Source organism: Balearica regulorum, chromosome 7 (assembly GCF_011004875.1).
Source record: "Balearica regulorum gibbericeps isolate bBalReg1 chromosome 7, bBalReg1.pri, whole genome shotgun sequence".
Classification (NCBI taxonomy): Eukaryota; Metazoa; Chordata; class Aves; order Gruiformes; family Gruidae; genus Balearica; species Balearica regulorum.
Genome location: NC_046190.1, coordinates 35,340,188 through 35,365,227, shown reverse-complemented (window position 1 = coordinate 35,365,227; position 25,040 = coordinate 35,340,188). Strand labels below are relative to the sequence as shown.

General features: G+C 38.2%; 1 protein-coding gene across 9 annotated transcripts in view; it reads left to right on the top strand.

Moving 5' to 3' along the window:
* Nucleotides 1-25,040, top strand: part of CTNNA3 (catenin alpha 3) — a 512,461-nt gene that overhangs the window by 293,500 nt on the left and 193,921 nt on the right. For 8 of the 9 annotated variants that reach the window (XM_075758850.1, XM_075758852.1, XM_075758851.1 and 5 more), the window contains 2 exons: nt 108-188; nt 5,298-5,450. In XM_075758850.1, coding sequence (XP_075614965.1) covers nt 108-188; nt 5,298-5,450 — 234 coding nt within the window. Of the gene's footprint in view, nt 1-107; nt 189-5,297; nt 5,451-19,272; nt 19,381-25,040 lie in introns of those variants that run through there. The other variant, XM_075758857.1, reaches the window with a different exon arrangement.

Here is a 25,040-nt window from a genome sequence, read left to right as displayed (position 1 = left end):
AGCATGTGTGATTTACCAAATGCTCTCAAGAACTGAGGACACAAAGAACATGCTTGCTAAGAGATCACAAATAACCCTTTTTGTGTTTTCTGTCATATTTGTTGCAGACTGACAAGAAAGAGAGAAGTAATGCCTTGAATGTTGCAATAGATAGTATGTGCAAGAAGACAAGAGACCTCCGCAGACAGGTAAACAAAGGACGCTTACCGAGTTTGCTATTTTCAGGGGTTTTAGGACGGTGTTTTGAGAATAAATATTTCTTCGATATTAAAAAAATACTGCAGATAGTTACACTGTTCCACAGCATATATACATACATATTTTGAAAACTCTGGGAAAAATCCCTACCAAATTATCTTGGCTGAATATATATATGTACATAGGCAAAACTCTGCATGTGTACATACCTAAATACATATTCGCTATAGAAATAGATCAGTAATATACTTTGGACATCAAGATTAATTTTATTTTAAATAAGCTTGAATTATTATTGGTTGTTGGAACAGATACCTTGAAGGGACCACTGGGCCACTCTGTCTAGTTCTGTACAGTTGTGAGAACTCATACAACAGAAAAAGGTCCTTGGAATACCTGGTCCACAGTCTGCCCACCCAATTTACATCCCAGTATCCTAAAACTGACTAAGACATGGACCAAAACCCACAACTTCAGTGTGCTGCAGGTGAGCAGTAGACATCAGCTGTGTTTACATCCTTTCTCTGCAAGGAATAGCTTTGAGAAAAATTGCAAATTATGTTGAAAATATATAACTTGCCAGTTTAGAAAGGAGAGCTAAAAAGCCAGTAGTTTATTCAGCCAGGTATATGAACTAACTATATGAAAATTTATGGCTACACAGAACATGAGTACATGCTGCTTTCATCCTGTCTCTAGCTGTGGCTATTTATCAACTGTCTGGTGGAAGAATATCCCTCCCAATTTTGTGTACAGTCTTACAAGCCAGCCTGTGCTTCAAGATGATGAATAAATTCCTTCCTGTCTCCCATTATCAACCAAGGGAAGCCCTGAAAGATGAATATAATATGAATATAGTATTTACAACTAACTAGCTATCCAATTTCTGCTCACATTCTATCAAAAATGTGTTCAGCTTGGACTTGTTCAACCTGGCGACTTGTATCACAAGCTCAGTGTGTCTAGGAACTCTCCCATTCTGTCCTACAGACTCTTCCATGACTTAATTAAACTCTAGCTTATAACAGCTTACTGACTCTGTAACAGTGTTTAAAATCTGTTGCCTAACTCAATTTGTGTGGTTCTATAAACCTTTTTAAAATGTTCAGGCTGATTGTAATTATGCCTAATTTATAGTCAATCTAGAACCAGTAGTTTTTGCTAGTAGCTCTATGGTTTCTTGGCATTTTCCACTGGAAGGTATTTATGAGAAATATTTCATCTACTTCCTCCAGTTCTGTCTTCATACATGTGAATTGCGTAAGAATTGTTTTAGGAAGAGTGCTTACTGCATGTCTAACTCCTTATCTGGGAAACATGAAATTGTGAGTGCGGTGCCTGCAGGTGTTGCAGTAGAGTCTTATTTGCTTTCACTAATGAACATTCATTATTCTGTCTCCCAGCACTTTTATGAGAAACATGAAAATTGTTATTTGTTCCACTCATACAGCTTTTATAATAACATTTTTTGAATGGTACTGTGTAGCATAACTGGCATTACAGTAGACTGTCATAGCAGATTTGGGACTATGGTGTGTACAATATACTCTACTTTCAGTCAGTTACTGGGATTGCCTCTGCAAAACTGGGTTTGGAGATGAAACCTTATGAAGTTGTATTTTTGAAATCTCTTCAGCATAGTGCGTAATGAACAAAACCATCATATAAGTGCTGGCCCAGTCACCACCTGATTATGGCCTATGCCATGGGCCCCTATGGAACATCTTTGTAGATCACAGTAAGAAAACTGAAGAAAGGCTTGTATCTGGCAAGACATGAAGGCAAAAGTAGCTATCTATCTCAAGAATGGTGTATTGTGGAAGTTGTAAAATTTTCTGGCTTTTCAAATGAAATTATGTGTATTCACTTCAAGAACTTGGCCAGTACTTATGGGGATTTTAACATATTTTATTTTGTTTTGATTTTACTTGTATTGTGCCAGAGATGTGCATGTCATTTCTGTGTGTGCGGTTTTACCTAGATCACTGCTTTGTTGCCTACTAGAGCTGTATGAATATTTAGGAAGGAATTGCCTAGTCTTTCCAATTTCTAATTCTGAGAACTTACCATACTCAGTTTGTACCTCCCAGTTGTTTCCCAGTGTACTGTGAATAGACTGCACAGATGTTTCTCCTATGGTTGTTCCATAGTTTTGGTTAGTATTTATTTTATAAATGTTATTCCTGATGATATTGTTAGATTTCCATGTTGCTTTTTCATCATGGATAGCTTTTTCTGAACACAAAGGAGATTGCCTTCCTGACATACCTTTGAAATAGGAAAGAGGGATCCTTCAATAGTAATGAATCTTTAGTTTTTCCAGGACTTTTGCCAGTGTAGTCTTGTGAGGCAATAGGCAAATACAGGCAAACACAGGTTTCTGTACTCATCAGGGTAATGATGTTAATAGTGTTGCAAACTGCTGCTGGGATTTTCTTCTCTACCCTCCACTGTTTGTTTTTCACAACCTTATGCCCCATGTTTTATAAACAACATGTTTCTATGTTATTTCTAAATGCACTTCAATAAAACAAAACCTGCCTATGCTTCTGTAACAGTCTATTCAAAAGTTAAGGATAAGACCTTGCACCTTAAAAATAAAACAATTTGTCAGACATCATCCTTCCTCTGCTTTCCCTCTTCTGATGGTGTCTCTTTCACTTAGAAATATGAGATAAATTTTAATTAGAGCACAACAACTTCCCTAGTATTGCCTGCTAGCACTACCGGTGCTGTTCTTTGTTTATACATCTCCCTATATGGCTACTTAGCTTTTAGCATTTCGCTTTAGAGATGGCCAAAGTCAGAAACAGACTTACTGAGTCATGGAAAAAAAATATTGTTATAATTAGGCTGAAGACAAATAGATATTGCTTTGGATATTTCTTTTTTCTTTTGTCTTTTTCCTTTCCTTGTTCTAGATTGTATTTATTTGTTCTTGGCTACACAAGCCATCTTTTGAAAATCTCAGCTTCATGTACTCCTTCACATAGCTGAAACAGAAACACAATTTCAAACTTGTTTGTATTCAGCAAAGACATAGTGTTGTCTTTTTTGAAGATGTGTTTCTCTTTGTTTAATTGCAGGATAGAGGATTTCTTAGAACAAAATAATAATGATAATTTGTATGTGAAAGGTTAATTAAACCAAGCAAACCAGTAAAAAGCAACAGCAAAGAATTATATGATGAGAGATAAAATTAAGCTGCTGGCTTGAAAATTGGATGCCTCAAGCTCACCACAAATGTGACTAAGGTCATTGCAGTCACTGGTCCTCAAATAATACATTAAGGCTGCAAAAGTCCTACAATCTGGGCTATGCAGAACCCAGAAATATTTGTCTTGGAGATAACGAATAATCGCCATGGATATGGCTCCACAGCTTTTTGTTGCTGATTATTGTATACTGAAATCTTAATGTTTAAACTGTGATTCATCAAGGTCACATTCATGTACTTAATTTTAAGCAGATGAGTATGTCTGTTTTCTTCAGTCAGACTTTTCCATCACAGAAATTTTAACAGATAACTTAGCAGGACTGGAGGTTTGATGTATTTTGTCCCTGGTAGTTCAACTTTTTTTTATCTGTCTCTTTTTAATTTTTAAAATTCTGGCCTGAGTAAAGCTGGGAATGTGAACATGACAGTAAAAATGCAATTTTGTATTGGAATCCCATAGTCTTTGTCTTTGTAAATTAATTTTGAGAACATAGAATGTATCCAGATAGTATATCCTACTGTGATAAGCTACACTAAGTTACAAGACAAAAAAAACATTCTAAACGTAAACTTATCTATATTTTTTTGGAAGATTTGTCTTGTCCCATGTGCCTGGTGAGTCACTGAGAGCTGGCTTTAGATGGTGAGGCCATCCAAAAGCTTGTGGTGGAATTCACGTCCAAATCTTGTCTTGATAATCAACAGATTTCTCTACTGTTATTTCTGCTATGCATGTTCACTGCCCTACCTAGAAGGACAGCAGCATCAAAAAGATTGTGTCGTTTTGCATTTTTCTAGCTGTAGGAGTCTTTACTTCTGGTGAGTTTTCACATAGATATATTGGAGCAAAATGCCGAGTGAAAAAATGTCCTTTGGGTACAAACCCGTCAGCATGTAAGAGCTTAAAAGCCTTTTGTGTTCTTTTCTGTTCCAATCAATATCTTTTTTATATATTGTAAAAATAATTTTTTGCAGTAGGAAATTCAGTGAACTTGATAGTTCAGTTGCATTGCATGTATTTTTACAATTGGTATATTTCTCATAGTGTTCTATGATTAAAATGAAGAATTGCCATGTGTAGGTTTATAACATGGAAAATAACCTATGAGGTGAAGTAATGTCCCAATGATCAGTTATAAGCTTACATGAAACCCAATTTAAGAGAGCTAATTTGTGGCAGACTGTTACATTTCTTTAACAATTTAAGAAGTTCAAGAACAATTAATTTAAATAGAGAAAATTGAACTTCACACTCGTTTCTAGTTCTTGCTCTATTAAACTATTATCAGGTGGCATAATCAGTAATCTCATTGATAAAATTACCATGAAGGCTACCATTTTGCTAATCAAACTGTATTGTTGGGTTTTCCAACAAGGTAGAAAATATTTGGGCAATTTTGCAATTATGAAAACTTGTGATATAGAGTATTTTGTGAGTGCAAACATTATTAAATGAATATTTTCTTTGTAAGTGAAATAGCATCTTGGCATCCAAACTTCAAGAGAGAATACCCAGGAGACATTAACAGTAATTTTTCATGCGTGGAATTGTTTACGGAGCCTGTTCATCAAAGAACATGAATATTTTTTTGAGTCTCTTGATTTCAACAGAACTAGTACATGTTTTAAATGTTTTATGTATTTGTACTCACACACACATACATATTTAGGTAGTGGTATATTAAAATTGTCTCTAAAATTAGAGTTGTCTGTGTAATACATAAATTGTAGCTGCAGTAGGTTTCAGACACGTAGTCCTGCAAATAATGCAGGAATACAGTGTGTACATGTTTATGTTATAAAATACTAATGGACAAGAATTACAGTAGACTTTAATAAATAGACCACTTAGCAGATACTAATGTAATGCTTTCTTTTGCAGCTCCGTAAAGCCATTATAGATCACATCTCAGACTCCTTCTTAGATACCACTGTTCCACTTTTAGTTCTCATTGAAGCTGCTAAAAATGGAAGAGAAAAAGAAATAAAGGAATATGCTGCTATTTTTCGAGAACACACCAGCAGGCTTGTGGAGGTATGTTTGATGGAGTTGCACTTTTTTTCAATTTATGGAATAAGTGACTTGCCACTGCACATTTCCTTTGCTGCCAGACATCATAAAACAATTAAGCCTGGCATTTCAGGAAAGAATACATAAATGGCCTAGGGTAAGAGTAAGCATACTGCATTTTTTATGTAATGGTATGCAGTGAGATAGTTGGTTTTCATTAAGTTCAACAAGGCCAAGTGTAAGGTCCTGTACCTGGTTGGGGCAATCCTGAACATGAATATAGGCTGGGGGATGAAGGGATTGAAGCAGCCCTGCAGAGAAGGACTTGGGGCTACTAGTGGATGGAAAGCTGAATATGAGCTATCAATGTGAGTTAGCATCCCAGAACGCAAATCGCATCCTGGGCTGCATCAAAAGCAGCATGACCAGCAGGTGATTCTCCCCCCTCTACTTTGCTCTGGTGAGACTCCACCTGGAGTATGGCATCCAGCTCTGGGGCCCCCAGTATAAGAAAGACATGGACCTGTTGGAGCGAGTCCAGAGGAGGCCATGAAGATGATCAGGGAGCTGGACCACCTCTCCTATGAGGATGAGCTGAGAGAGTTGGGATTGTTCAGCCTGGAGAAGAGAAGGCTCTAAGGAGAGCTTGTAGCAGCCTTTCGGTACCTAAAGGGGGGGCCTATAGGAGAGATGAGGATGGACTGTTTACAAGGGCATGGAGTGATAGGACAAGGGGTAATGCCCTTAAGCTAAAATAGGGTAGATTTATATTAGATATAAGGAAGAAAATTTTTTACAGTGAGGGTGGTGAGACACTGGAACAGGTTGCCCAGAGGAGCTGTGGATGCCCCCTCCCTGGAAGTGTTCAAGGCCAGGTTGGATGGGGCTTTGGGCAACCTGGTCTAGTGGAGGGTGTCCCTGGCCATGGTAGGGGGGTTGGAGCTAGATGATCTTTAAGGTTCCTTCCAACCCAAACCAGTCTATGATTCTGTGATTCACTGCATAGAAATTAGGTGGTGGGGAATTCTGATTTGAGAAATTAGTGTAAGCCTTTCCACAAAGATATTTAGTGGGAATTTGATCAAATGTGTGATTCTAGGGAGTATTAGCTCATAGTGTTCAGAATCCTACCACTACTACATGAGACACCATATTAACATTAGTTGTTTGCCAGCTTTCTCAATTTGAAAGTTTATAGCCTGTGCAAAAGTATGCTGAATAGGAATGGTGCTCTGACACACAGTTTAGAGCCATGAACCCTCTAGCAGACTTCTGAATCTCAAAGATCCAGAAATAAAGGTCCTCTGCAGACTGAAAGCATGTTGGTGTATATGCTGAATAAATTAACTTGCATGCATTGTATACTCAGTATTAATTTCTAAAGGATATACTTCTTTATTACTTATAAATGATACTTCTTTGTTACTTAGAAATTTGCAAATAGAATTGGGGAGGGAGGATTTTTAGTTTGTTGGACAATCAGTTCTGTAATTGTGACTAAATATTCACTGACTTAAACTCATTCAAACTGGAGCTTGAAACACTGCAGGAATACTAAAGTTGTAGATTTTGCAGGAATATTATCTCAAGTGCCTGTAAGGAATGCGTTGCTAATTTTTTGTGGATTTTTTTAAGCTTTTAGTGCTTTTGTCTGCAGTAATGCAAAAATGGGAAAAATCAATGAATTCACTTTGTGGCTGAAAATTTACTTAGGAAAACTATTTGGGTCAGAATGAATTCATTAGTCTGGAGTGATCTACAGATAATGAAAGACAAATAGATAAACAGCTGAAGTAAAAGCATTTATGTTTTTCTTCATAGTCATCTAGTTACAGAATAAGACTAGTTATTATTCTCCGATACACAGCAGTGTCTCATTTTGACCATGCTGCAAAATCAAATGAAAGCTAAAACACAAACCCAAAGTTTTAAAAGTTTTTCAGACTTTTAATACTGAGGCTAAACCAGCCTGAAGTGTATTGATTTTTAGAAAGGACAGGTGATCTCTGAAGATCTGATAACTTTACTGAATTTGGAATGGAGTCCAGGTCAGCTGAAATACCGAAATCATTATTCAGTTTAGAAGATGTGGACCTAAAAATCCAATATTCATTTCCCTTTGTGAGTTTGAATTCGTTTCCCCAATGTAAGGAATAGCTGGCCATCAGGGTAGGTTTGTGATTAAAGAGGCTGATGGCTGCACAGCCTAAATACACTGCCTAAAAAATCTACAAGGACATGTAGCAGCTGCCTGTGGACATAAGTGCCTAGAAGATAGCTATCTTTAGTGGTGTAGGAAAAACTATAGCAAAGTTTCGCGATTCTGGCATAGTTACTACTTAGAAAGGGTGGGGGAAAAAAGGCATTACTAGTTCATTTTGCAGTGTCCTTTTTGCAAAGTGATAACCAGAGTAGACAGTGATGCCTCAAAAACTTACAGAGATTGTCTTCATTCACCTCACTGAATGATTAACTTCAGAACCCTGTGGTTTTATGTAAACTTACTTCTTAAATGCTATTAAACAGAGCAGTGTAAGAGGGAAAGTATGATTATAGTTCATGAATGTAAATACTAGTGGAGATTCATTTATCCAGATTATTTTCAGAACATCAGACATATTTATTTTGCAAGAAAATTAGTAAATCATAAACAAGTCATGTGAGGGGATAAAAGCAAGTCTCATGACTGTTGTGTAAAAGGTGTTCTATTACATGGTAGAGTGATCTTACTGTATGTGTAAATATATAGTGTGTGTACGTATTTATATTTATGCTGTGACTTAATATGCTGGCTACATATGTGAAGAAAATGTACTTTTAAAAGTGTTTTAAGTAACTGGCTTTCAGAGACTGTACACAGTGCCACCCCCTATAGTTGAATTAGTTGTTCCAAATTGTTGCTTACATGCTGCTGTTGAAAATTAACATAAAATAAAATTGAAGTTATCTTCTAGATATATACTAGAACTGAAGTATCGTATTTAAAAGTTGCTTATATTGGTTTAATGCACTTACCAATATCTCTAAGTGAGAGCTTGACTGGTGTTTTTTTGATAAACTGTACTCCTAAACTCTCCAGCAAATTAATTAGATAGTCATTTCATTGTATCCATCAACTGCTAGCCTATCAGATGTAAAACAAAATAAGCAAGTGGTGACAGACGGGCTTTGTACATATAAACAGATTTATCTGATTTTTAAGAAAAATTCAGTCATTTCCAACAGCATCATCAAAGAAGAAGAATTATGGCAGCTATTTTGTGGAAAGTGTAATATCAATTCCATTGATATAAATGGAATAGCATTTAAATACATTAGAGCTGTAAATTGGAAGCATATATTGTTTTTGTGGCCTAAAATCTGTTGAGCTGTAAATATTTAATTTTTTTTTAAATTGACAGTAGTAGAGCACTGCACTGTTGCTTTAATTTGTCCAGGAATATAACAGATAGATAGATTTAGATCTTACTAATCTTAGTTTTCACAGGTGTACATGCTTCAGAAATACACATATACTGGAGAAACTCAGAAGTGGCAAATATGTATGGAGCTTGGTTTCCAGTTGAACATGGTGCCATGGGTAATGGGTATTCCATAGAAATAAGGTACCGCTAAAAGTGCTACCAAAATCGGGGAGCATAATCCTGCAAGAAGCACAGGACAGATGGAAAGGAGATGAGTTAGCTTTGAATCCTTGCTACTTCTATTATCCATTTATTTATACAAGAATTTACTTTTTCTTGGTTAAGCTTCTGATGTGTAAACATCACTTGTGCCGTTTGGGACAGCTGCCCAGCCTTTTGCCAGGTATATGTTTCATAAAATGATGTTGTCTGCATCTGTAATGTCTTGAGTTGGATGATGGGTTAATTCAAGATCTAACCTTGTGCAACATTTCCAGTTTATGAGAAAGCTGTCAAGCATTTTTGTATTTTATTAGAAGGTTCTTAAATGACAGTTATGATTTGCATGTTTGCAGGTGAGTCCTCGCATTCATTCCTTTGTTATTTATTTCCTTCATTGTTATAAAAGCAAGCAAACAAAATCCCCTTACAACTTTCAGGTTATGAAACAGAAGTCTGGAAAGCTAGTCATATACGCTAGTGCAGAAGTGGGCAACTGAGAATAACTTAAGTCAGGTATTGAAGTGCAAGATCATGGGTGGCATATACCTGGATATGGAATACTAACAGAGACAATAGCTCAAGGTAAAATATTTTAAAAGCTAAACAACTAAGAAAAAATTGTTCCAAAAATTGGCATATGACAGTAACTGTACTAGAGAAGGCTCATAGGTGAGGTAGATGAGGCATCAGACAATTGTAATGTAACTAGGAATGCAGTTTTACCATCTATATGTAGTTGTGACGTCCAAGGAGTTGGATGGATTGTGGGCACCAAAAGATACAGCAAAGGCCAGTGATGCAAGCAAGATCACCCATATTTGTAAATACAAAATGCTTTATTTATCAGAAGAAAAAAGTTTGGGTTTTTTTTGTCAGTTGCAAATAACCTTTATGGAACGTAGGACATAGTAAAGCTGCTTGCAAGCATTGAGATGGGAAAACCAGCTCAGATATTGGCAATCCCTAATTTTTGTCTTGGAGAACAAAAGCTAAGAAAAAAAATATTTACTTTCTCATTACCCTTTTCCTCTGAATGTAAAACACTCTAAGTGTGGATCTGAGTCCATTGTAAACCTTTGAGATCCATAACATCCAGTGGTAAAGAATTTCACAGCTTGACTATGTGGTATGTTGTGTTGGTTTTGCGTGGCAAGGTTTTGGTAGCGGGGGGGGCTACAGGGGTGGCTTCTGTGAGAAGCTGCTAGAAGCTTCCCCTGTGTCTGATAGAGCCAATGCCAGCCGGCTCCAAGACGGACCCGCCGCTGGCCAAGGCCAAGCCAATCAGCGCCTCTGTGATAACATATTTAAGAAAGACAAAAACAGTTAGAGAGCGCTTTTGCAGCCAGAGAGAGGAGTGAGAAGATGTAAGAACATCTGCAGACACCAAGGTCAGTGAAGAAGGAGGGGGAGGAGGTGCTCCAGGCGCCTGAGCAGAGATCCCCCTGCAGCCCGTGGTGAAGACCACGGTGAGGCAGGCTGTCCCCCTGCAGCCCATGGAGGAAGGATGAGGGGGTGTAGCGATTCCACCTGCAGCCCATGGAGGGAGGATGAGGGGGTGTAGAGATTCCACCTGCAGCCCGTGGAGGACCCCACGCCGGAGCAGGTGGAGACACCTGAAGGAGGCTGTGACCCCATGGGAAGCCCGCGCTGGAGCAAGCTCCTGGCAGGACCTGTGGATCCGTGGAGAGAGGAGCCCACGCCAGAGCAGGTTTGCTGACAGGACTTGTGACCCCGTGGGGGACCCACGCTGGAGCAGTTTGCTCCTGAAGGTCTGCACTCCGTGGAGGAGACTCATGTTGGAGAAGGCCGTGAAGGACTGTCTCCCGTGAGAGGGACCCCACGCTGGAGCGGGGGAACAATGAGTCCTCCCCCCGAGGAGGAAGAAGCGGCAGAAACACCGCGTGAGGAACTGACCGTAACCCCCACTCCCCGTCCCCCTGTGCTGCTGGAGGGGGGCGGAGGTTGAAGCCGGGAGTGAAGTTGAGCCCGGGAAGATGGGAGGGGTGGGGGGAGGTGTTTTTAAGATTTGGTTTTATTTCTCATTCCTCTACTCTGTTTTGCTTAGTAATAAATAAGATGAATTCCCTCTCTAAGTTCGGTCTGTTTTGCTCGTGATGATAATTAGAGAATGATCTCTCCCTGTCCTTATCTCGACCCGTAAGTTCTTTTTTCCATTGTACCTTTTCTCCCCTGTCTAATGAAAGAGGGGAGTGATAGAGCGGCTCTGGTGGGCACCTGGCCCTCAGCCAGGGTCAACCCACCACATATGTAGAGAAATATCTGTGAAACCCCCACATGAACATTTGATTTGCTGTCCCTGAATTCTTGTATCAGAAGGGAAAATGAGCACCAGTCCCTATTTTCCTTCTCCATGCCACTTACGCACCCCTGACATATTCTCCTTCAATTGTCTGTTTTCCAAGTTGAGTATTTCTGGCCTCTTTAAATTTTCCTTGTTTGGAACCCATAAAACGATCACCTTGATACCTTCCCTGTTCCTTTTCCAGCACCTCCAGCTCATGAGGTGGTAGGTCAGAACTGTGCATTGTATTTGAGATACTCAGGTGCTTTCATGATGTTCTCTGTTTCCACTTCTATTTAATTCCTAGCAGTGTTTCTTCTCAGATGACTGCTGAACCCTAAACTGCAACTTTCACAGAAAGTTTATACGATAATCCCAAAATCTTGTTCCTGATTAGTACTAGTCTACTGAGGTCCATCATATATATGTAATACTGGATTTTTTTTTCCCAAATAATTACTCACTTTGCATCTCTCTAGATTGAATTTCATCATCTGTGTTGTCATCTAGTCATCTAGTACCGTGAAGTCCTTTTGCAAATCTTCATTAGCTCTTTTGTTTACTACTCTGAATAACTGTGTAAAAGCTGTCTTAAAAAAAATTAATAAAATTTAATGCAGACACTGTGACCACAAGGAAATCTCTGGCTCATGGATTTCTCCCACTTTCCTGCTGATTTGTTCCTGAGGTAGAAAAAAATGATGCTGATCTATCTGTATCAGCTGAGAATTACCATTTACTCAGCCACCCCAATTGTTAGCAAAGCCCTAAATTTCCTCCTCATTCTGTTCTTGGAGGAGGAGTAGGATCTACGTGCCTGGATCTCAGTACTGCATACACAGTACAATTAATAGTCTAGCTCTTTCTTGGCATCCTTAGGGAGGACGTTATTCCACTGCCTCCATGTGTGGAAATAGAACTGGTCATTTCTGCTTGATTTTAACATTGCTCTTCTAAAAGATATTTATGGCATAAGAAAGCTTTATGACTATTTCCTTTTCATCATATAAAGGTAACTTTTTGCACTTGGAGATATGTGCTGTGAAATCAGCTATATGTACTGACTGGGGAAGTTTAATTCTCTCCAAACTAAGGAAACAGTGTTTTTAAAAAATGTAGCTTTTCCTTAATCCAGTCATGAGTTCAACTTCACTAAGTCTCCTTTTTAAAAAATAGTGTCTGAGCTCTATGCTGTTAAATGCGCTGTTCCAGCTGAATGTGTCCCATGCACCTACCAGGCTTCAGAACAACATTGTTGCGCTGGAGTGATGATGTTAGTGTTGCAGGAATGATGAATTTGATAATGTCGGTTAAAAAATGGAGACAGGACAAGAAACTGTAATAAAGAAAGGATATTGCATTCTTAAAATCATCGGTGAGCCATAATTTGAATCAGCATAGTTTTATTACCTACTCTAATATATCATTTGTAAATGTTAATATACACTTTGTTATCCTATGACTCCATCAGTTTTAAATGATGCTGTTGTTGCCATATTGATAAAATCAGTGTTTAATTTTCCTTCCAAGATATTTCATTTGATTGCAGAAATGTACAAAATAAATTTCAGAATCTGGTCCACAAAGACCTGTGTATTTGTGTAGTCAGATCTCCAGTCACGTAAAAATTGATTTTAGTATTGCAGCCAGCAAGTCCAACAGTGATAGATAATGTAATGATTTTGATGTTACAGGATTAGAATGTGAATCCATTTTTAAATAAAACAAATGATTGATATTTATGTTATTTCCAGTTTAAGCATTTATTTGTCTGCTCTTACGAAAATATGCATGAACAATACTGCCTCCCCTTCCCCCAATATCCCTTCACTTGTCATTTTGCTTGTTTTGTTGTTTTCCAAAGTTGAAAAAGTCAGGTAGGTATTCTGAGATTTGATTGTTTTGGTCTTTTTTTTCAATTTAAAACCTTATTTACCCTGTTTACTCTTAACCCAAGATAAAGTTGTCCCAAAGAAGATTAATCTTGTTTACATTAAGTGCCTGTCTCTCCCTGGACTAAATAACTAGTTTAGTCTGGATGTCTAATTTCTAGAAAAGTGAGGTGAGATGAATTGTACATTGAGAGATGAGTGTTGGTCTGTTTTGAGATATATGTTATGTTGCGTTTTCTTATGCTCCGTATAGCAGTTTTTAATCAGGTGTATCCTATTTTTCGGTGCATTTTTTGCATCTGTTTTTGAAAGATCAAGGATGTTTGAATAGTAGGTTCTGATACTGCTTTGTATGTAAATACAGTAGACTGAGTTGAACATTATAAAAACAAACATTCATCATCTCACAAAGGTTTCTTCAACAATGAATTTGATGTGAAAATTAGAAGTACTACTTGAAATATCAAGAGAGATTTTCTGTGGTTTCTATTTTAATCTGAAAATGAAAACTTCTCAAATAGAAATAATAGGTCTTGAGAAAGAACATACTTTTTTTTCCCCTCTTTGAATATGAAATGTTAATTGAGCTAAGCTAAATTGCCCACTACACTGTCTCAGTGCTCATATGGTAATTTAAGAAACAAACAATATCCTCATAGACCACTGACCTTTGTAAATCAGCTTGAGGATTAATATGTCTTACAAATATCTCTCTTCTGAATTAGCATTTGGAAGTTACAGTCTTTCCTTTAAAAACTGATTTAAGATATAACAATATAACACAGTTCAGAAGTATGTACATAAATTTAGCAAAGTACAAAACATCAGTGAAATGGAAAGACTGAACATCCTACCAGATCTGGGGCGATGATGATTCCACAAGTAGTAGCAACTACAGGTAATATATTCTTCCTTGTTGTCTTATGTTTTCTGTCTCCTGAGTTTACTCTCTGCTTTTCCCCTAGAGGTTCTAGCTTCTGTTAAAAATGCATACACTTGGGATGTTAGCCACACTTACCAGGAATATTAGCTGGTGCTTTATGGATAGTGCTAGTATTTGAAAAGCTTAAAGAGTGGCAAAGTATTTGAGATACCTTGGTTAACACCTTTGCACTAGCTGCACAATAATTGCACAAAACAGAATCTCTTAGTTGTAGATGTGAATAGTATATTCAGATATATGGAGGAAGTGAAACAGTCCTAGTTACACAGTAAAAAGAAAAAAAAACAACATCGAATTGCCCATTTTGGCAACTATACTGAACACTTCCCACATATGAAATGGAGACTCAGCAGCTGAAGTATTTTCATGAGTACCATAAAGGTCACATTAAACATTCTTCAGATGGAGGTTATTCTAGGCTACTGTGCCTTATATTGCTCATATACTGCATCAAATATGTGTAAGTCTGAATATTGGTTTTGTGACATTGAAAAACCAGGATATGTTGTATAATGAAAAAAGCCACCAGATTTGAGTTAAGATTCTCTCTGTACTCTATGTCGTCGTCTGTGAGCCTTGGCTAAAATAAATTCCTGAAAGATAATTTTCTGTTAGAAAATACTTGTTATTAATTGGAATTCATTATTATAATGCAGAAATTTTGATTGAAATATTTTAAAAAATGAAGATTACCTGCTTTGAGATTTCACACATTTAGTTTTTGCTTTGAAATGCCTTTTCATTTAAACTGTTACAATTAAATTGCCAATCTAATTGAAATATTTGATTATATAGAAACATTTTTGAACAGTCTTGTCTTCTAGGAAATTTCAAAATTAGCTCTTATCTGATTATAAGCACTATTTAAAATTCTGAAAATTGTGACAAAATAATAATGAAAAGCCTTAGGGGACTTGGTCGTACTTTATAGTCCCTTATAAGACATCTGTTTTTAGCGAATATAGTGTTCTCACCTGTGGTTCACTTCTACCAAAGACCAAAACAAATTCTGATACTGAGAGAACAAGTATGAAAGAGTGAACAAAAGATAGGCAAAAAGGAAGACTGAAATGTCACATCTACAGAAAGGAAAAAGCAGGTCCTCTGTAACTAGAAATTTCTTGTTTGGGAAAGCTGACAGGCTGTTCTCCTGAGCTGATCTATCAAAGAGATGTAATGCTTTCTGAGAGGAGGAGTGATAGGCTGGGTGAACTTGAGATTAAAAAAGGAATTTGATGGGAGCAGGGAAGAATCCTCTGATTATCTTTTCTTTTGGCACAGATGCAAATCTCCAACTGCACTGTTTAAAGGTCAGCTGTACCAAGCAGAGGCTGAGAGATTTAATAGGAGAAGTGGAGGCAATGATGAAGTGAACTTTGTGTTCTTCATCTCTTCTCTCAGTACACGAATATATAATATTCTCTGTAGTTCGATCTAATAACACTAATTTCAGATCTACTAATCTGATACATAAACTTGAGGGTTTAGCCTATTGCCTTATTCTTGTTCTTGTTTTTTTCAGTTTTGACTGTGTTGCAGTATGACAGTGCTGGCTTCTAGCAATTCGGATTTCTAAGGTTGAATCTTACAAACAATGGACATTAACAGACAGCACATATATTTAAGTGCATCAGTGTTCTAATATGTTGATATAGAACAGCAAAGGCATGCAGGACATACGGGGTGTTGTTAAAAACCAAGTTTGCCAGTTAAAGATTTCCACTGCTGGAAATGCAGCATATCTATTGAAGGTGACTTCTCCTTAAGAAATCATTCTTTTTAAATGAAGTTAAAAGATGTAAAGGAGAAAAAATCTTGAGTTATAAAAATATCTAAAGAGAAATAAATTCTTTTGTCACTTGAACAAGTTGAACAAGATACAAGATGCATAGGAACAAACTATACAAATACTGACAGAATCTTAATGTTAATTTACTTAATGAAAAACATTATTCAGATCTTGAATAAAATAGCTTACTTGTTCTTGTTACTTCAGCCACTTCTAAAACTAGTTCTTCAAAGGTAGCATTTATTTCATTTGTGTTTCAGTAGCACTCTGGAGACTCCAAGAAATATCTGGGTCCCTAGATTTGGGAAAACAGATGAGACAGATAAACTGCAGAAGGAGACAGAAAGGGAGAATGAATCTGTCAAGTGGATCAGTGATGGAGCCTGGAATAAAACAGAGATAAGTGAATTTAGCTAACTCAAAATCAGTCACCATTAAACTCAGTTAAGAATGTCTATGTAAAGGTGTATCTGAGTTAACTCCTTCTATTTAGAAAGCCATTAATAGATGCAAATTCTAGAAAGAAATTGAGGTTTTATATGTATAAAAATTATTTTTCATTCAGTGCTATTACAATGTCATTTCTACCACTTCAAGGACAATGGAGAATTGACTCTTCTCAGCGCTGCACCCATTTCTATGGGTTTTCATCCCAGAATGGTAAACACTAAATAAAAATACCATTTTAATGCTTCATTACTAGTTCTTTAGTATTGATTTTACTGAGCTATTGAAAACCATTTCAAAATGGCAAAATGTCATTTCGGCAAACAGTATGGAAGGACTTACGTATGGTAAACATGTTAATCAAAATGTTTGCAAAACCCAGCACAGTGGAAATAATAGTAAGTATTTGATAGTCAAAAAACTTAATAAGCACACTACAAGAAAACACTTTTCTCACAAGCAAAACACAGGGCCACTGGCTCTTAAAATAAAGCTTTCTATGTCTGCCTCTTGTGGAAAACAGCTCTGCCAAAATTCAGTTTCAACATGAAATCTGCAACTTCATGGTGAAAAGCTGCTTTTCATTTTCTATACAAACAGTAAATATTTCTCTTCAAGTACAATGGAAAAATTCTCACTACTTCAATCTGTTTTATTGACATATATATAAAAGATGATAGCTCTTATTTGCCACTTTGTAATTTGCTACATCTTTCTATGTCAACTTTTAAATATACTGACACAGAAAATTGGGTTCTGAGAGCAAGTCACCATAGCTCTGAAAGATGCAGGCAAAAAACCCCTAAAAATAATCATCTTACTCTTGTGCTTTCCTGAGTCTAGTCTACAACAACCAACCTTCAAGCAGCCTGTGATGGCTATTAGTTTAACCTCTGAACATCCAGTACATAAGGGCTACATGCCTTCACATTACTTTTCTTTTACTTGGAGCTAAGGATCATGGGAAGAAAACTACTTGAATTCTGAAAACCAACAAAACCTTCCAATTTACCATCTCAAGTAACACTTACATAGTTTCCTGGCAGGTACCTACTTAATCTAAAATGGAATTTAATAATCCATTAATGAATTTTGCTTTACATATTAAAGTACTATAAATACAAAGTACTGTCAACTGGAAGATTTTAATTTCTTTCTACCACTTCAAGGACAGTGGAGAATTGACTCTTCTCAGCACTGCACCCATTTCTATGGGTTTTCATCCCAGAGTGGTAAACACTAAATAAAAATAACATTTTAATGCTTCATTACTAGTTCTTTAGTATTGATTTTACTGAGCTATTGAAAACCAAAACTACTTCCGACAGTGGCAAAACTCCACAAGAACTGCATGTGTAGAGGTCAAACTGACAGATTAATGGAACATCTTTATTAACTTTCAGGATATCAGAAGAGAGCAGAATCTTTTATCATTCTTCTTAACAGCATAATCAGAAAACAAAAAGCATGAATCCTATTATGTAGCACTTTTTAGTTTCAGACAGTTCAATGCTAAGGAATTCTATCCCCAGACATAAGATACAAGTCTAGCGCTTGTGATTTTTTTGCTGGCACATTTGTTGTTACTATTCTTCTTTAACCCATAGTACACTTTCAGTGATATCATCATATAATTACACCTGTATCAAAATAGCCATTAAAGACCTGAAGTTGACGAGTATGTCATCATCCCTATTTTTGCATTGCAGTTTAACTTCTATTAGTCATGCACATAACCATACATAGCAGCTGTCACTAGGATGCAGGATCCCATTGTACAATGTGATCTGCAGGCACAGAACTTAAGTGTGGTTTTCTGCTTGAAAAAGCATATATCTAAGTATGAAACATGAAGCAGTTAGCGTATAGAGATATGCATGCAGAATATTGGTCAGCATTTTGGGAATAAAATGTAACTGTCAGCAGACTAGGAGGACATTTTTTGTAAATAAGATGAGCACTTTTAAGCACAATCAATATTTATGAATGGGAAGTGGATTTTCATTACATTGCTATACTAATTGCTAGAATCAGTCTATGCTTGACAAATTAACTCTCTTATCACATGCATTTTTATTTTTTTTTACTCTTATTTAGCTAGTTTACACAATGCTTTGTTTTTGAGAGGAAAACTATCTTCAGTTTGCTAATTTCTATGCATCCTCAGTTTATGTGATTCAGAATTCCTATTCAGCACTCCCTTGTTTTTGTCTGACTTCTTCACTTTCAAGACAGACCAGTGTGCAGCCTGCCTGTTCAGGCAGGGTTTAGTTAACGGCACATCCATGAGATATGGGCAGTGAAGGTTCCTTTCTCGTAAGTTCTTCATTACTGCAGTTCAGCTAAATCCAAAGATCTTAGTGGATCCATTTTAGCAATCTGACTGCTGACTTTGCTAATTTTAGCAGATCTGTGATTAGACAGACCTGTAACAAGCAATACCAATTTAACTACAAAACCAAAAAATACCCTTGCTCATTTTATTTACAGATACCTTTTTTCTGCAACTTTTTTAAAAATCAAACTTTTAATGTCTGAAACAAATTTAATGCCATTAAGCCCAAGATTTAGGTCTAAACCCTTGCTTTCCTATTTCAGCCAGAATTCATTTCTGTGCTGAAGGTTCTGAAAGTCCTTCAGAAAACTGACCTGCTTGTCAAGATTATGTGACAGCTGTCAATAAACAGCATAGACAGCCTTACTGGTTACAGTCTACAAACCCTCTGTTATCAGGTGTTGCTCTATTTGGTTGTTTGCAGATAGCATGCAAAAAGGAAGCCTAAAGATGGCAATGGCACTTGTGAGGGGTGTGTGAAATTATTTCTAAAATGAAAGGCAGCACAGAAAAAATGTACAAATGCTTTAAATGCAAAAATGCTTTAAATTCTAACAGAAGCAGCCTGGCAACAGTCATTGTGAGGTGGCAGGCAGCTGGAAGGAGGCCTTTAAACACAGGTAACTTGTTCTCGATGTATTGGGGCTGGTAGATGGATGCTTAATGGAGAACTAATGTGGTCAAAATAGTGAATTAAGAGAATTAATTCAATAAAATTAGCTTAAAGTCAAGCATGTATCTCTAAGTGTATGTAAACTTTAAGACTTTGAACCTTGCTATTTTGAGCCTCACAGAGTTCCAGCACCTTGCAGCAAGTCCTGAATTCATAATATGAGAATTTTTGCACCTTTATGTAATTAATCAAATAAGGCCCAACTTTGCTAGTACTGATTGAGCTTCAGGTGACATTTTCATTAATCCTCTTAATCATAGCCTTTATTGCATAAGTGTGAAGCAAGGGGACAAAAGATAAACAACCCAAAGATTTACCAGACTTTATACGTCTGAGGGGCATATTTTAACAGCTAGAAATGTCAGCCACCTAGTACGATGAGGCAGGGAGTACTGTAAGTTATGTGAGCTCCAAAAGGGAAATTGTCTTGGTTCAACATGGACTCCTCATCATGATACACCCAGTTAACATTTTTGCTGACAGTGTCAAGACAGCCGACACAAGTGCAGTGGCAGTGACTTTTTTTCTTGTATGAAACCAGATTTAGAAGTTCCTCAGAATATTAGAAGTTATGATAATTGTGATTCTATCTTACGTCCCCAGAAGTCTTGTAGTTTTGACAGGACTGATAAGTAATGAGCCAGTCACCTATAAAAGAATAATTCTGAAGCTGCTAAAAAAAAGCACACATCATCAAAATGTTAACATCAGTTTACTAAAGCTTGTGCTTCTTAAATATCAAATATCTCTCTGAGTGTGTGTACTTGTTAGGGTTTGTTGGTTTTTCAGGTTTTTTTGTTTGTTTTTTTTTTTTTTTGTTTGTTTGTTTGGTTTCTTTTTTTTTACCCCTTTGCATATTGATGCTGTGATATCTGGTGAAGGAGGAGGTTTATTTTTGTCTGTGGAGGTGCGGAATATTCTTTGTTCTACACGACCCCCTATGCAAATTGTCAGGAGTCAATCTATTAGAGGCTGTTATCCTTCTGTCAAATTATCTGGCCCGTATTGGGTCAAGTTGGCCAATGGGATCTCAAGTTCTTGAGGACAGAGAAACATACCTGTATGTATAACATATATATGTGTGTGTATGTATATATGCAGGTATGCATAGAGAATAGGTTTGCATTAATTTATCCTTTGGAAACCAGATTTCTAGCCTAAAACATGAGGTTCTGTTCTAAGTTATTCCGCAGGCTAAGAGAAGTCAAGAAGCATATGGATGACAGGGAGGTGATTACAGAGAGCCAACATGGCTTCACAAAGAGCAAATTGTGCCTGCGTGATCTGGTGGCCTTCTGTGATGGAGTGACTGTGTTGGTGAATAAGGGAAGAGCGGCAGATGTCCATCTGTCTTGACTTCTGTAAGGCCTTTGGCATGGTCCCATACAAAATCCTTGTTGCTAAATTGGAGAGATAAGTTTGATGGATGGACTATTTGATGGATAATGAATTGGCTGGATAGCTGCATCCAAGGGTTTAGAGTTGGATTCAATGGCTTAGTGTCCAAATGGAGATCAGTAACAAGTGGTGTCCCTCAGAGGTCTGTATTGGGACCGGTACTGTTTAATATCTTTATTAATAAATTGACAGTGGGATTGAGTGTACCCTCAGCAAGTCTGTGGATGACACCAAGCTGGTGCAGTTGATATGCTTGAGGGAGGGGATGCCAAGCAGAAGGACCTTGACAGGTTTGAGGAGTAGAACCATGTGAACCTCATGAAGTTCAACAATGCCAAGGGCAAGGTCCTGTACCTGGCTTGGGGCAATCACCAGCATCAGTACAGACAGACTGGAGGATTGAAAGCAGCCCTATGGGAAAGGCCTTGGGGATGTTGGTATATGAAAAATTAGATACGGCCCAGCAGTGTGTGCTCACAGCCCAGAAAGCCAACCATGTCCTGGGCTGCATCAAAAGAAGCGTGACCAGCAGGTCAAGGGAGGTGTTTCTGTGCCTCTGCTCTGATGAGACCCCACCTGGAGTGCTGTGTCCAGCTCTGAGGCCCTCAGCATGAGAAAGACTTGAGGCCCATGAAGATGATCAGAGGGGTGGAGCACCTCTCCTGTGAGGATGGGCTGAGTTGTTCAGCTTGGAGAAGAGAATGCTCTGGGGAGACCTTATAGCAGACTTTTGGTACTTGAAGGGGGCTTGTAAAAAAAGGTGGAGAGTGATTTTTTTTTTTTTTTTTTTTTTTTTTTTTTTTTTACTGGGGCCTGTAGTGACAGGACAAGGGGTAATGGTTTTAAGCTGAAGGAGGATAGATTTATATTAGCTGTAAGGAAGACATTTTTTATGATGAGCGTGGTGAGGCACTGGCACAGATTGCCCAGAGAAGCTGTGGATGGCCCTTCCCTGAAAATATTCAAGGCCAGGTTGGATGGGGCTTTGGGCAACCTGGTCTAATGGAGGGTATCCCTGCTCATGGCAGGGGGGTTGGAACTAGATGATCCCTTCTAACCCAAAGCATTCTACGATTTTTAAGAGTATTTTCCAGAGGATCAGGCAACATGATTGTTTGCCCAGTTTAATCACTTCTTTAGAAATCTTTCTGGGTATTTTACCACTGTCAAATGGCTTTTGAACTAATATTTTTTCCCCCACTGCCAGCGTGGTGCTTTTTACAAGACTGTACTTAACATGAATTCTTGAATATATTGAAATAACTGAGAAATGTTATTGTTCTGAAATGCAGTTTGTGCGCAATATTAGGCTATCTAGTATCTCGTATTTGAGGCAAGAAAACAAAAAGTAGGACAAATCCTTTTGTAATACAGACTTACCGCATAAATAAAATAGTGGCTGAACTCTCCTTAAAAAAAAGAAAAAGGAAATTATCAAGAAAACTTACTATGGGAAGTCATAGACTAGAATTTCTGATCATAAAGAAGGCAAGTGATCTTTGTTTAACAGGGAAGTTGGGTGGTTTTGTTTTTGACTACTTGGCTGAGTCAAAAGGCACATACTGTTAGGTATTTCCCTTTGCTGTGATTCATCCTCTGCAGAAGCTCTTTAAAGGAAACTGAACAACAAACTCAAGCCATGTGCAATAATGTAACATAGTTACTGCCAAGGAGATCACGTTGCTTACATCTTAACATCATTAAACTGCTTTTTAATAACTGGTAGCCTAGGATTCAAAATATTGAGTTCATGACAAATTTCTAAAACTTTCTTCTTCTGAAAAACAGAGGCTGGTCTTGCTAGACACCAGGAGCCTCCTTACTAGACTCAGTAGAACAGAAGGCATGTTTTCTCATAATGAACTGTCCTCAGTCACGACACTGTGAACTCTCTTTTACCCAACTGGTCCAGTAAAGGGACAGACAAACAGAAGTAGCCATATCCCATGTACTTTTGTGATGGGAAGTTCAGGTCACCGTTCTGAGTTTTAGCTTAATTAATGTGTACCCTGTCAACCCTTTATTAGAAATAATTTATAGGTTATAATTCTAGACTTCCTTACACTTCCTTTCCTTTGAAACGTATTAGTAACCTCGCATCTCTGCTGTTGTTGGACAGATGTCTACTGTGCATTAGGATTGTTTCTCATCTGTGCATTGCTTTACAGTGGTTAACAGTGAATTCATTTGCCCTCTTTCAAGGCCAGTGTACTGTAAATGAGATAGTCTCTATAGGCGTTTTGTCAGTGCATTTAGTAGGCTCACAATCCTACACTTTGAATTCTATCCACACGCTTAAGAGCGAGCCCACACGATGCTTCAGACTGCGTTGCAATCTGCAGTTTGGAAATCTGGATGATTTTGTATGTAAGTTTTGGTTGCAAGGCTTATAAACAGTTTTAGTGTTTTCCTTAGTGATCAATTTTACCTTTCCTAGACCAGAGATCACATTGCAAAAATGACTCAAGTATTTCTTATAAAATGTTTTATGAACCTTTAAACTCAATTAACGTGAAATAAAGACTTCCACTGCTGCAGACACATTTTATGTTAGTACATTTATTCCATATAAACTACATGTATTCCATATAAACTACAGTAGCTAGGAGACTACCTCCAGCTCCACTGCAATTGGAATTCGCTGTCTATAGATGGCTTTCACAGGAGCTGCAGGAATGCAGCTCACAATGCCATTCACAAAGAGAAGGAAAACTAATAAACCTGAGAAAAATTACTTAGATATTCATTTAAGGGATAAAGGAATGGTAAAAATGAATGAGGTTTAATTATATTTTCACAAGATATTTGAAAGGTAGCCTATAGTGAATGCTTAAAGAATATACTGTAATGCAGTAATGGCATAATGTAATGCATAAGAATATACTATGTGCCTGTGGCACAGATTAGATTTTTACCACTGGAGCAGTGTAACATTTATTTTGCTTTACAGACAACTTAGTTATCTACTATACATACATGCATGTACTTCATTGAGTGCATTATGGATTGCTTTATAGCCACTACAAATACAGTTGGCTTGAGTATTTCATAAAAAGCTTCCTCAGCATGTTTACAGCTTTAAATTTAAAATTTCGATTCATTTTGGTAGGGGAAGTTTTTTGAATACAGTGAGCACACCCCCAGACCTCATGCCTGTCCTGTATGGGTAGTCGGTATTCAGTGAGAAGCAGCCAAAACCATCGGCAGTAGGAAATCAGAGCATTAAAGTGCCTTTTCACGAAGCTACTCTTTCAATGAAAAGGCTGTCCCAAGTTTTCCAGGTACGGGCCCTTCTGCCCCGGCCCTCGGTGGCACGGGGGCCGCGCCGGGCGCTGCCGTGCTCCCCACTGCGACCTCCCGCACCCCTGCGGGGGAGCGCCGCCTCCGGGGAGGTGGCCGGGCCACCCGGCCGGCTCCTCCGCCGTCCCATTCAGCGCTGCTGGGCGACGGGACGCTGGGGCCGTACTGCAGCAGCCGGGGAATGGCGGTGTGTGATAGGGCGGAGCGTGCGCCCCTCCCGCCAGGCCGGCCGGGGCCTTCGCAGCTGTCGTCTCGTGCCTCTGTCTCGCGACAGCGCCCTGCCCCCGGCGGCGCCCCGCCCCGATCCTTCTGGAAAGTTCCACGGTCGTCCGGCCATTGTGGCGCGGCGGAACGCTCGGCGGTGATGGGGTGTGTGGCGGCGGGTCCTGCTCAGCGGAGAAGGGTTTAGTAGCACATTTCTCTATCAAGCTTTTAACGTAGATTGCCAAACGTGCGTTTTCGACTTCTGGAAAGACAATTCTGCCGTTCCTGGCTGAGGTATTTCGGAGTGTTGAGCTGTGGAGTGCTGAGGAGAAAACTGCGCGGGTGGGCAGTGTGCGGCCCAGAGCATGCAGGCTGCGAAAAAATAGTAATGTCTGTGGTTTTTCTCTTTATCAAATTGTCAATGTTAAGAGGTGGTGGTCTGCTTTTGCAAGCAGTAAGCTCAATGGTTGTTGTTTTAAGACCTAATTTTCTGCAGCATAAAATCTAAAATACCAATCTGTGAGGCAAAGCTAGAAGACAATATATTAAGAAGTACTGTTTTTCCTAGGTTGCTGGATTTTCAGTTTCAGTTCTTGGAGTCAGAGTGTTAGGATTTTTTTTTCAGTGAAGGATGCATTTAAGCAATAATGAGCTTTTGGGAGCGCTTTTGTGAGAAGCTGCTTGCCCGTGGAAATGAGGGATAAA